The 14761-nt window shown below is 38.4% G+C and overlaps 1 protein-coding gene across 1 annotated transcript in view; it reads left to right on the top strand.

Moving 5' to 3' along the window:
* HDAC9 (histone deacetylase 9) overlaps positions 1 to 14761 on the top strand; it is a 641420-nt gene that overhangs the window by 286114 nt on the left and 340545 nt on the right. Inside the window, exon 3 of the mRNA XM_054020255.1 lies at positions 14429 to 14491. Within this exon, the coding sequence (XP_053876230.1) occupies positions 14429 to 14491 (63 nt within the window). The remainder of the gene's footprint in view (positions 1 to 14428; positions 14492 to 14761) is intronic.

Here is a 14761-nt window from a genome sequence, read left to right as displayed (position 1 = left end):
CTCCGGAGCATGGAAATATCTCCAGTTAAGATTAATATCTTAAGTTAATATCTCCACAAGCATTTACTTGTGAATGTATTTGGACTGGATGCATTGGGAGCTCGAGAACCTCAAGAACTTTTATTATTTTGGAGGGAACTTCCAGGATTTTCTCAGCCGGCAGTATCCTATTATGATTTTCTGGCCTGAAAAACTGTGCCAAAGATTGATAATTTGAGAGTTGCTTGGAATAGAAATTTGGGTACACAAGTATTTCCGACTCAGGGAATACAATTGTATCTAATGTAAAAAAAACCCACTACTATATATCTGAGAATATGGCTTATTTGCCAAAAAACACTTTTTGGAAGATATCAGTCACCACTTAGGCTAATGTTAATTGGCCTCATAAATGTTGACAACCCTTTAAAATCTAATTCCCTTAGTGCTACATTAGCTCATATGTTTTGGGAATGCTCCTGGATCAAGAATTTCTGGTATGAGGTGGGTCAAAGGACCAACTTGATATTGGATGGTAAGTGGTAGCCCTCCTCCTTGAGTTTCATTTTTGGATATATTCCTGATACCTGGAGGTCACCTGGTAACAAGGTAGTGTGGTTCCAAAGTGCAGCTTTAGTTACTAAAAAATTAATCTTGCAAAAATGGAAAAATTGATTCCCACCAAATATTGATGCCTGGCTCAGTGATATGACTGTTCTCACAGCTAACAAACCACCAACATTCCACAGAAAGTGACTGCCCCAAAAATGTGGTTAACGGAGACCCTGAGGATAGATAGGTCACTTCCCCTTCCCTCCCTTTGTCCTAACCTTTGTATTTACTTTGTGTATCTTATATTTTGGTATATTTTTTGTATTTGGGAAATTAATTTAAAATATTTTTAAAAGGCTACTTTAGAATTGATGTTCAAGCAGAGAAGCCTCTTTTCCCTCAGCGTTTCTACTAGATATCTTACCATTCATAAAGTGGAACAACATGACTTCAAATGTTCCAAAGGGTGGGAGGTTGGATTAAGTATAACATAAGGACAACAGTTTAAAAATGAAAAGCTTGTGTAGGCTATTTGTGCCTTCTCTATGTTGTTAAGTAGAAGCCACCTAGTTCAGTGGTACTGGGAGACCACATAGGGTTATCTTTTCAACAGTGATTGTACTTCCCAACAATGCAAATAAATAAAAGACAAGGATGGCTACAGTAAACTCCTGCAGTTTGCCAATTTTAGGTGGCAAAAATGAAGCTTACAAATTATTATAAATGGATAAAAGGTGCTATAGAGATGTTAATGCTTTATACGCTAATTTAAGGAATTTATATGGCCCCCATTACAATATTTATATATTTATATATGCTACTCTGAAACCTGTCACAATATTTGAGTGTCTCTCAATCTCTAATATATTTGCCATCACAAACCCCCTAAGAGGTAGGGAAGTGCTATTATCCTCATTTTAGAGATGGAGAACTGATGTACAAGACTAACTTGCCCAGGAATTCTGTGGCAGATCAGGGAATTGATCCCACATCTTCCAGGTTCAAAGTTAATGCCCTAACCACTGCATTATCCTTCCTCTCTTGGACTGTTTTTCTCTCCTATTAAGTATTATGATTAATATATTAAATAGTCATTAACAGGGCCCTCCAAATAGGTTCTTCGGGATAGTTACATTACCTTGTTAACATACAAAAATTGCTGTTGTTTCTATGTATGTTCTTTACCTGTGTTACTCAAGAAAAATGGAAGCTTGCAAACTTAAAAATAACCAGTAATTTACTAGTGGATATTTGCCTTTCAGTATATGAATGGAACTCAAGGTTTCCTTCTGGCACAGCCAAAAAGAAACTGCTGCAGGGGGCACTTGCTGACAAAGTACAGAATGTCATTGCTTCAGGTGAAGTAACTAATGTTACCTTGTCCCTGGCTTTCAGAATAGAGCATTGGATCAGGATAATAGTGGGGAGAATGACTCACATTCAGGCTGGTTTGTTCAGCTTGAAAAAACAAGCCTTTGAAAAGTTGTCATGGATGCAGGTCAATCTCTTTCAAATCAGACTGAATGCTGCCATATCTGTATCCAAAATTAAAATTTAAAAATTCTAGACTCCTTCATTAATCTGAAGATTGGCAACTCTGTTGTGATTTATAGTAAAACCTCTTGTTTACCCACTTTTTCCTGTACAGTTACTAACAAGAAAAAAAAATCAATATAAAGCTTAGCAAACAAAGCAGCCAAATTGTATGGATTGTTTATCAGCCTTTCCAGTGACGTCAGCGCAATCTGAAATGTCACTCTGTCCTCTCACTGCACAAATGGTATGCTCCCATTGTTCTCTCTTGTAGGACACAGGACAGGAAAATTACAGGCTGCAGAAAAACGTGTGTATATGTGTATGTGCGCAGCAAGAATGGGAAGAAGAGAGAGATCTGTGAGCTAGAGCGAGGAAAATCAGATCAGTTTGAAATTATAGAAAGGAAAGGTCAAAGTTGGTAAAAATCCAGTAGAAATGGTTTCACCCTACGTTCCGTTTTCCATACACGTGGAATAGGATGATATGCAGAGTTGTGATGTATAGAGCTGGGTCTTATGAAATAAATGTTTAATGAACTGAAGAGGAAAGTTCCACGTTAAAAAATAATTGGTCCATGATTATGCAGAAAAATAATTTAATTTAGACCTGTGCTATCAAAACTGACTATGATTATAATTTTGGGGGATTATTAGAGGCTTTGATTTTCAAATGCTTTGCAACCTGTCCTAAAAATACCTCATAACTTTTACAACAAAGACTGATATTTGCCTTGTATACGCCAAGAGCTATAATCTTTAAGGGATATTTGTTATACAGTCAAGGGACTCTCAGACGTATAGATTGTCTAGAAAGAATGTCATCCTCTTAGAGCCTCCTAAAGATAACTTCAGTAGAACAGTGTAATATAATGATATGAAAGATAACTAGAACTTCTATCACTGTAATTCTAATGCTAATAGTAGAACAATGATGCGTCACTGAGGCAGTAGTTATAAGTTTAACACTGGCTGAGCCTTGAGACCAAAGGGAATGATGCTGAAAGTCCTAAAATTCTTCTCCAGAAAGAAGCAGTGTCACACATAATAGAAAGGACAGTCTCAAAATGCAGTCATTAGATACTGCAAAGAATTTGGAGTTTCCACAAACGGTGTTTTTGTAATAGTATGAGAGCAAGATGGGTTGGAGCCAGGGCTGCTTTCTGATTCAGGAGTCATCCACACAATTTATTTCATGCCCTTCCTGGAAACACTGCATTCCAAAGTGACACTTAAATGGATAACTCCACAGGAAAAGATTTTGATTGATATTTCTGTTGGCAGCAATTCCAAGAATATTGCTAGTCTGTGAGGTCTGCTGGTAGGTAATGTGTTTTGGAACTTTGTTTGTAGGCTAGATAGTTGATATTTGCCAGCGGTTTCATTTCTAGATGAGACATAAAACAGCAAAATGTCCTGCTGGTCAGTGGCTCTTTGCTGTATTTGGAAGTGTCTGAAAATTTATGAAAGAAGAGTACCTGTGAATTCTTTAATAAAAGTGAATGTAATGTTTTAGGCCCCAATTCAGCAAAGTATTTAAACACTCATATGCTTAAAGTTGAGCACATGGTTAAGTACCTTGCTAAATCCAGGCCTTAATACACTCTTATTTCATGTGTCTATATAGGAACTTCAGGATCTTGGAATGCTAGTGGCTAAAAATGCATGGTTTTCATGGCGTACGTGAACATGTACTGTGCAGTGTGTAGGGGAGAGAGATTTTTATCCTTAATGGTATGTGGATATGTACTCATATAAAGACTGTGACATGCTTCTGAGGTTTAAATATAGCATTTTATTTGAATTTGGCCAAATAAACCTGGCCCTCTTATCTTATTGCAGACCATAGCTGTGAAATCTAAGATCTGTCTTGTTTTATGCACACGACTTGAAAGTAGAGAAAGAAATGGACTGGGGTGGTAGGCAAATGAATTGTAAAGTATAACAATGCTATTTTTAGAAGAATTCATATGATCTGTGCTGTGAAAAACAACTTTTGCAGGTTTGTTCCAATTTCATAGCACTTGGTTATTTGCTTGTGTGGTTTTTCAGCCTTGTTGCTGTTATGAACACATTTATTTTTAGTCAGGGTGGTGCCCGGTTTTGCTACCCCAATCAGACTAAGCAAAGGTAGAACAATAGACATATTTGGGGCATGATCACCCATCTCCCAAGACAGAGAGAACTTCCTCACCCATTCCAAACAAACATTTTTCAAGGCACATTTTCTTAATGATACAATGTTTGTTTCTTGATTTGCTGTGAAGGTAGCGCCCACAGTGAATCTTGACAGCAGTAGGGGCGATAGTAAGGAGGACTCAGGAAATCCCATGAGCACACTCTAAGGCCATGTCTTCTCTAGGGAAAAATAGGTGTGTTTTCATAATGATCTACATACCAGCTAACACATTGCACATTCCTCTGGGCTTCACTTCTACCAGCAACATTGAGGTAAAAACTGCAACTTGCCCTGTCTGTGCTAGGATTTTATAGTGTCAGAGCTACTGCATGTGAGCTATCTCATTGCAAAAACACACCTATTTTTCCTAGTGTAGAAATGGTCTAAGGGTAAGCGGTCGGGTTTTAGGAGCTGGTAAAACAGTGAGCAATAGCCAGAAGCTTAGGAAGGAAAGTTTTACACTGGACCTTAGGGAAATGTTTCAAGCAGTGGGGCAGTGGAATTGACTGGTGACGGAAGAAGTTAAGGCACCATCTCTGCAGATAGAGAATTCAGAAGCAGACTACCTCAAACATTACTGAATGTGTGATCAGAGCATTTAAGAGCTCTGACTGGTTGGCCTAAGAGGTGTTTTTTCCTGACAGTATTGTCAATATCTTTCCACTTGCTTTTACCAAGTACCAATGTTATGATATTATACAATGAGGCCTGTTTCATGAGGCCTGCATTACTATTAGAGATAGGGCCAAGCCACAAAGTTCTGATCTAGATTTTGACCACCCTGAGGTCCAAGCCCATCTCTAATACACTCTGACTCTGCTGCAAATTATGGGTTTAAGCCTTTGTTCTTCTGTAAAAAAAAATAGCTCTCTTCCTGAACTCCCCCTTACATGGTGGCCTGAGTTTTGCCAACTTCCTCCTTCATCATCCTTACTGAGAATATTTAAAGTCTAATGGGTGAAATCCTGGTCTTATTGAAGTCAATGCGAGGGTTCCCATTGACTTCAATGGGGCCAAGATTTAACCCATTGTAGGTACTATGTCAACTTTCATGAATGCAAAAACACATATAAAAGTGAACTGCAAAGAGTTAATGTGTCTTTCAATTGTTGAAAAGTTCATAAGGAAGAAATACTGTAAATCTATAGCTGACTTGAATGGGAGTGTTGTCTGAACAAGGACAATACAGTGCATGTAATTCATTATTTTCCATAGTCTCTTATAATTCTCAGTTCTCTGTGTTTCTCTAGGTACTTCATTATAAGGCCTGCTATTAAGTTAATTTTAAAATGTTGAATACAAATGTTTAAAAGATCAGGAGGCTGCTCCAAGCTGTTATTTGGTAGTTCCAAAATTTGGTCTTTGGCATGTTACAAGTAAAAGTAATTTTTTCTGTGTAGCCTGCACATTTAAAGATTTATTTGCAGGGGAGGAAACAAGCAACCTTTGCCCTGGTTTTATCCAGAATTGTGGAAAGCTCAGTGATTTGTGTTCACTTTTATTTTGCTTTATTTGGGGTTTTCAGCCTTTTTGTTTGAGGTTTGAACAAGAAATGTTAAATTTACTGAACTCCTCAGGAGAAATCTAACCTCTGCTGATTTGTGTTTATTTCATGAGGATTTCACCCCTCATGTTTTGCCTGGTTTTGAATGAAACAGTAAGGGATAGATGCTCAACTGTCCATGCAGCTATGAAAATTTATGCCAGTTGAGGATCTGCCCAATCAATCTCTTCTTAGAACCCATGAGGAGGGGCAAGATTAGCTCAAAAATGAAGCCAGGCTTACAAAAACATTTTGAGAAATACAACAAATGTACAGAGTACCCAAGCCAAGTTTCAGATTTCTATCAATATCCAAAATCAGAGGGATTTCATGGGGTACCATAATGAAAGTATTGAAAGGATCTATATGTGACTTTTTAATAATAAAGCAGTGAGTGCTAAGTTTGTCTCTGCTATCACAGGTATGTTTGCATGTGTAATATTATTTCTCTGTGCTTGTCTGCTCTGCAATAAATGCAGTTTGTAGAATAATGAAACTAGAAAAGATCAGAGAGCAGAACATCACAGCAGGGAAAAGGGGCATGTGAATGCATGTAACTACAGTCTGAAATATAGTTGGTACAATAGGTCACATTCTTGGTCTACCAATTTAAACAGTGCCCCTTTCAAAGTTTTATGTTAACCATTTGCCCTTGGTTAATTGTTCAACTGGATTATTGTATTTCCTAACAAGATATATATTGTTTTTTGTTTGCTGTTTTTAATCATTATTATTAAATAGAAAACACCCTTTGGTTTATTTAAAAATTTAGCAGTGCAAGTGAGAAGCCTTAGCCATTATTTAAGTATCAAATTATCTGATTTAAAAAATATTGTCCTGTGATTTTCAAGCACTTTATCATCAGTCCAGTAAATATATCGACAACACAGATTTTTAGTTTTGTTGTGATGATTTGCTTTGATTGTTCAAAATTAACAGATATTTTCAAGAAAGTTACAAAAAGCTCCAGTGTCTTGTTTTATTCAAAATGATACAATCTTATAACAAGACAACAGTATTAAAAGACTCTATATTATTATACAGGGGACTGGTAGAGGCCCCTATATGTAGGTTATCTAACACTTTCCACTACAAAGGATCCTTGCAACCTTTTCCTTGAGAAGCTCTCACACCTCCACTGTTTGCAGCAGACTTAATATCCAGCCCCCTGAGGCTACAGAAGTACCTTTTCCTTGTCCTAGGACATTCCATTCAGATATGATTGAGATCAAAAATGTTATAAATCACAATTTCCCTTCTCTCACTTGTAAGAAATTACCAACATCCCAGAATTACAGAACACCTTGTGACTGGGCTCATGGCAATGTAAAAGAGTAGCAGCAGCACACAGTGCATAGGGACACCAGTGAGCTGCTGGAGCACCTGTAGAGGAAAGAAGAATGGGGGAATTGTTGGGCTGCCCCCACGTGTAAACTCACAAACCCAGCATGTGGCCCACACCTATTTATACTTCTCCAGGTGCACTATGTGGGGAAGGATCTCCCCTAACTCCAGGGGCAGGGCAAGAGGGGGAGAAAGAGAGCTCTCTAGGTTTAGGACATGCATGGGGGAAAAATAAATAGAAAACTCATGTTCCTGCATGAAAAGGCAGATTGAAACATGCATAGATTTAGAAATACAAAACAGATTTTCTTCATATATGAACTCTTCATCCTTCCCCTTTGGGGGCTATAAAAGATGTATATAAAATGATGTGATCACAACATAGTTAAAGATTGTATTATAAACGCTGATTCAACAATGTATTTAAGCATGTGTTTAAATCCCATTGAGATTAATAGGATTTAAGCATGTGCTTAACTGTTTGCTGAAAAGGGATGGATTTACACACATGCTTAAAGTTAAGCATTTATTTATTTAAGTTTGCAAACTATACCAAGCTGGGAGGGGTTGCAAGTGCTTTGGAGGATAGGATTAAAATTCAAAATGATCTGGACAAACTGGAGAAATGGTTTGAAGTAAATAGGATGAAATTCAATAAGGATAAATTCAAAGTATTCCAGTTAGAAAGGAACAATCAATTGCACATATACAAAATGGGAAATTACAGCCTTGGAAGGAGTACTGCAGAAAGGGGGTTGCAGTGGATCACAAGCTAAATATGAGTCAACAGCGTAATACTGTTTCAAAAAAAAAAAAAAAAAAGTGAACCTCGTTCTGGGGCATATTAGGAGGCGTGTTTAAGCAAGACACAAGAAGTAATTTTCCACTCTACTCTGCGCTGATAAGGCCTCAGCTGGAGTATTGTGTCCAGTTCCGGGTCCCACATCTCAGGAAATATGTGGACAAATTGGAGAAAGTCCAGAGGAGAACAACAAAAATGATTAAAGGTCTAGAAAACATGACCTATGAGTGAAGATTGAAAAAATTGGGTTTGTTTAGTCTGGAGAACAGAAGACTGAGGACAGGACATAACAGTTTTCAAGTACATAAAAAGTTGTTACAAGGAGGACGATGAAAAATTGTTCTCGTTAATCTCTGAGGAGAGAACAAGAAGCAATGCGCTTAAATTGCCACAAGAGAGGTTTAGGTTGGACATTAGGAAAAACTTCCTAACCATGAGGGTAGTTAAGCACTTGAACAAATTGCCTACGGGTGTTGTGAAATCTCCATCATTGGAGGTTTTTAAGAGCAGGTTAGACGAACACCTGTCAGGAATGGTCTTGTTATTATGTTGTCCTGCCTTCAGTGTAGGGGACTGGACTAGATGACCTGTTGAGGTCCCTTTCAGTCCTACACTTCTATGATTCTTCGCTTTGCTTAATCACAGCCATAATGCATATGCACAAAGGGGAAGAATCAAGGTTGCAAAAGTCCTAACTTATGACTTGACTATGCAAAAAAAAATTTGACCTTGCAATAAATAACATTATTTTAATGTAGTTTTATATATAAAATTTAAAATCTGTGTTTTTATATATGGTATAATAATTAGATAATTTAGATAGCATAGTATGTTTATGTTTTTATGTATGTATGCTAAAAATTAAGGTTGCCTCAAGCTAGGCACTCAAGTGCATATTTATACTCTTACAAAATATTCTGATTTTCCCTAACTAAGCCTCCCTAACTCCTGTTTGAAGTCAACTGGACCTGTGAATGCCCAGTACCACTGAAAATCAGTCCACTTATTTAGGAGCCTAAATATGAATTTAGGCACCTAGGTTTGAAAATTATGAACATTCTATACTGTATACTGTTTTTAACTTACCCTTCAGGTGGTATTCTGTAATACAGGATTTGCTGATTTGAGGCACTGAATTAGGAAACTGAGCCACATACTCTGAATGGCTCAAAGGCTTTGTGACATACGTGTGACAAAAGTTTTTTTCTACACTAGAGAACAGATGGAACAGAATTAACTACGAGGTATAAATGATATATCTGTATTCGTGTCTGTATAAACTGTATAGCTTATTAGTACATTCCTCTTTTTCCCCCAAACCAAGACAACATTATATATGTAAGAGCAGAGAGAAAAGGAAATGGGTCACTGCATCCAGAAGTCATGAAACTGATGCTGCTTTATGGCTTTGTAGATGGACATGTCAATTACTTGTGATCCAAGGAATCCATGTCAGGTGACATCTTAGAGTGGTCTATGTAGGGTGAGTATGTCGTGCACCATGTTCCAGGAATATGGAATGGCATATGGAGTGACATGTACATTGAAACCACATTCATGAGATATGGCTACAGCCCTAATGGCATCATTGGGATCACCCTGAAGACTTAGATTCTTAGCCTCCACATATGCAGTTGGCTGGTGGAAGACATTGCAGACATAAAGAGCACCAATGAAGCACAAATACAAGAGCTCTACAAAGAAATGAAGTCAAGGATAGCTGCAGATGCAGGGGACAGAGAAGCCATAGTAAGAACCTAGAGCTGTGCATCAATCCTTTACACCCCCCAAAAAGCACCCAAAGGCAATAGTAAACATTGTCAGTGGTGGAATGACACCACTATCCATTAATGTACCTGACACACTTAAAATTGGAATTTGCTAAATGCAAGAATTTGAACATGGCTGACCAAAGAGTTCTATGACACAATACCAAGGATAACAGAGACACTAGCAGTGACAAAAAAAGCATGTGCAGATTGGTCCAACAAAGATATTTGATACTAATCTTATCTGTTCAAGAGTGATAGGCTTACAAGCCACTTACCAGGGGTGAACATCAAGAATATTTTGTCATGTGAGTTGGCTTCTGTATCAACCTCAATGTTCACTGGCTCTGGTGACATAAGGATGATACATGCTATGTCTAACCTATAGAAGCATACTTCACAAGAGGTCACCTGCATAATTATTGACTGTTCCGTAGTTTTTGGCTAATACAATAACCAGCAAGAGGTATCATCAAGGACTTGTGACCAGTTTCAGAGATTACATTGAACACAAGGCAACAGTAGGTGATACATACCTTGTCTTTGACAGGTACAAAGACTTCAGCACAAGATTTAGCAGAGCTACAGAAACAAGCAGAGTGCATCAGTTGAGTACAAGTACACAGCTTCCTCCACAGAAAGTTTACTTGACAGTAACTGAAAATAAGACACAGTTGATTGGCATCATTTGTATCAAACTCATTCAAGACAAGAAATGTCATTAGTGACACACATTAAAGTACAAGCTAGTCATCACAGGCAGTGACAACACCCCAGCTGAAATAAACCAGGGAGATGTGGTGATCAATAGAGAGTATATGGCCACCTCTCATGAGGAAGCCAACAACATCCTTGCACAACAAAGAGTGATGGTTGCAAAACATAATCTATTGGGAATATCATTATTATCAGATGACACTGACAGATTTGTCTTATTCTTGCACCACTACTTTGAACAGAGTCTAACATCTTTAGTGATTTTGGAACCCCGAGTACAAGAGAGAGCTGTAATAGACATCCGTGCTCCTGCCGAGCAACACCAGAACATTGTATCAGGACTGTTAACTGCCCATGCACTCTCAGGTGATACCATAGTTTCCTATTTTGGCCTCGGCAAAAGCCCTATGTTTGAGTTTCTGTGAGCTGGATGCACCCTCCCTCTTCTGGATGACATCAGTGCAGCAATGCCTGATGTCACTGAAATTTATGGCTGCATGCTATGGACAATCAAATTGTGCCACCATGTCAGAAGCATGGCAGAAATCATGGGCAGCAAAAAATGGCAAATGTCAACACCAAATACCAGTTCCCTACCACTTACAACTGAAGCATTTATAGTAAATGTAAAATGAGTACATCTTCAAGCATGTGTGTGGAAAAGTGCTTTGGATCCAGAGACACCAGCACTTGATCCAATGCAGTATGGATGAATGCACAATGCCAGTTCCAAGTCTCTCTTTTTAAAAACTGTACCAGAGAATGTCATGCTTGCTTATAACAGGGTTCAAAAAAGAACTAGATAAATTCATGGAGGATAGGTTCCATCAATGGCTATTAGCCAGGATGGGCAGAGATGGTGTCCCTAGCCTCTGTTTGCCAGAAGCTGGGAATAAGCGACAGGGAATGGATCACTTGATGATTACCTGTTCATTCCCTCTGGGGCACCTGGCATAGGCCACTGTCAGAAGACAGGATACTGGGCTAGATGGACGTTTGGTCTGACCCAGTATGGTCTTTCTTATGTTCTCCTCCATATATTTTGAAGTTAATCAAGTACTCTTGTGAGAGTGATATGCCTTGTAAGTCTATGAAATGTAGATGTAACAGTCCCAACCATATTGTATGCTTGCCAAGGAGATGTAGTGTGTTGCAATGATCTGAAAAAATCAGCATTAGCATTTGCAGATGAAAATGACTATGACAAGTAGTCAGTGGTATTACTCATATGCAGACACTCAACTGTAGTTTGAATGAGAGAGAACACTAGTAATCATTTATAATGATTCCATAAGTTATTATTCTTTTGTTGGTGTGTGTGTGTTGAATATTTTTTACATTAAAAAGAGTGGTCACTATATAAAATGATAATTGAGGTCCATGCTATACTCCCAATTCCCATCCTCATGTACACCTATTACTCAAAAATTATTGCTATTGATTGATATTGCAAATATTAAATACCTGCATTTCACTTATTAGAATTCTTCTGCCTTGATTTTGTATGCCCCAAATCATGCAAACTCTTTTAATGATTATGGGTGGTGGTGAGCGTGGAATGAAAAGTCAATATTTCAATATGCTCAGCAATGATAGAGGGTCATCATCAGACAGAACCTTAAAATGTATGGTCTTGAGATATAGAATCCACATAAAAAACCTTGTATGGACCCTAAAACAAGGTTGACCAGAATGGCAGCCAGACTGTGAATACAGGATGAAATTGTTCCAGCAGGCCTCCCATTACTGACTCTCAGTGCATCTGTGGCCTATACAAATGTCCCAGAATCCACTTCTGGGAGCTGTGCGGGGAACTACGGGATGGTTACCCATAGGGCATTGCAACTGAAACATTTAGAACAAAGCTAGTTCGAATATGTGGTTACAACTATAATGGTCTATAGTCCGAATCAACATGACTAGTGTGGATGCATTGAACTGTCTGTGCTGAAACTAGTTCTATCCTGTTTGTTCAATGACAAACAATTCAGTTCTCTACACTTGACCTAAGAGCAGAATTGAATCCATAGTTCAGTTTAGTAACCTTGCACATCCAAGAGAGAAAAGAGTTATAGTTGAAATGGCTCCGAGATTAGTTGAGTCTCATAAGGACAATTGAACATGTGCATCTGCTGCCTTATTTGACTTTCTAGTAGGGTTATTACTAATCTGCTGTGGTTGCCTTCCCCTACTCAGAACTGGAATACTCTGATGTACCACTTGAGAGGTTGTGGCTAGTTTATACTGTTCATATGGTCTATTAAAAAACTGATATGGTTTGCCTAGAACAATGTTGCACTATTTGCGTACACATAGCAAACTCTATATAGCAATACTGAACCAAAAGAAACCAAGTGTATCATCTGTAACATTGACTTACTATCTACTTCTGCGTGTGCAAGTATAATGACCTTTATACTTAATTAGCAAATATAATCTGCCCCATCTACCTTTTAAAACGCAAATAAACAATTCTTGGGAGTAAGAAGGGAGCAGGCAACAGCCACACTTGACATTGCATCACACAGTAGCTTGCAAGATGCACAGCAACATGTAGTTTTAACATTTCTATGAAAGTCTAAAAGCTGCTATTTTGAGTCCACGTTTCCTTTTAAACTCAGATAACTGCAATAAAAATTGTTTAGAGCTGAAGCTGTGAGAGAGGCAGACTAGTGCAGCTCTTGTCCAAATTCTAATAAATCACTAGAATAGCGCATCTCTAATATGCGGTACTGCAGTTGAAAACAGACATTAGGACTATATCAATCATACTAAAAATGAACAAACTGCTTATAATGAAAGTGAAAAAATGGATCCCTCATTAACATGCCCCCCCGCCCACCGCAGTCTGATTGGTTTCAGAAGCCACTGCTTCTGAGCCTACTGTAGGACCTGAAACTAAAAGACAGCAGCAAGATTCTAGTGCTACAGCCAAGTGCAGCGTAGCCAGAGAAACAGGCAACAAAAATAGAATGCCAGGATTGCTGTGCGTGGGTGAGGCAGAAACCACATTATGAGCAAAAGCTTCCAGTATTATTTTAGAACCAATCCAGAGCCCTTCTCATTTTGTTCTCTTTTCACAAAATACCCATGGGGAGGATCGAAGGAGAAAGAAATCAAACATAAATCTAGAATTTTAATTTATATTCTCCTGCTTCTTTTCTTGCTTGAAAAGCTGCTCACAAACATACATTTGTGCACAAATAAGTTTGACAGTGGGAAAGGGTTAATTACTTTTGAGGATTGGCAAGAGAATTGCAGTTTGAAAGATAGAGACTGGACAGCTGTGTTTGCTGTGGTATTTTTAAGTGCATTAATGCAGGCTCCAATCACTGGGCCATGCTTGACCTATTTTTGGCTCAGGCTGGCCATTGTTCTATTTCTGTTGCCTGTGGGCCACACTGTTGTTGATTCATATGCAAATGAGTTATCACTAGCTTCAGCCAACTTTGCAGAGACACAGAGCCAGGGAGATAGAGAGAGAGGAGAGACGGAGAGGAGAGAGAGAAAGGAGGAGGGCACAGAGACAGAAACACTTGTCAAGGCTGAGGGTAATTGAAACTAAGCCCTTAGGGGCTGAAGTCCCTGGAAACGGTGCTTATTTGGTTTTATTTTTTAAAGTGGCTTTATTCTCCCCACCACCACTCCACAAGAAAGCCTGAAGCACAAATACATTTCTTCATCCACCTGCTATTGGCTTCCAGAACACAACTATTCCAACTCAGAGTGCATAGTCCACTGAGTCCTTCTTATTATTTTGCAGCAGACTGGGGCAGAGTAAAAATGGATTGTCCTTTTGTTTTTTAAATAGATATTTATTCAAATGCTTAAATATTGTTAATTACCAAAGTCTATTATTTCTCCCACCCCACTGTGAAGGAGGTAGGATTAGAGAGGGTCGCTCCTGACGCCCCTGTATGGTACAGTGATGAATCTTTCATGTAGCTGAAGTACAGACTGATTGGAATATGCTGCAGACAATTTACGAGAGCGAATCGTGTTTTTCCTCAGATGGAGTTTCTGGACGTGAACAGCTCTTTGCTCAGCAAAGAATGCACAGTATGATCAGCTCAGGTAAGAGGCAGTTCAATAACTAAGGCTTCTCTCTCTGGAGGGTGACTTTCTCAGGAAATACAAACTGTCACAGTAAAGCACTTCTGCTTTAAAGAATTGGTTCTATTTCAAGTTCTTTTATTCTGCTTCTTATTAAATGATTATCTCTACAACAAAATATTATTTGGACACTTGCTGCTGCTGTTGTGGTTTTTTTTTAAGCCTACTGCTTCCAAGCAAAAAGAAAACTAGCAAGTAAAATACAGTGTGGGGTTTTTTCTCCTCTTGTTC

This window comes from Malaclemys terrapin, chromosome 2 (assembly GCF_027887155.1).
Source record: "Malaclemys terrapin pileata isolate rMalTer1 chromosome 2, rMalTer1.hap1, whole genome shotgun sequence".
Taxonomy (NCBI): Eukaryota; Metazoa; Chordata; order Testudines; family Emydidae; genus Malaclemys; species Malaclemys terrapin.
This window is presented reverse-complemented; position numbering and strand designations above follow the sequence as displayed.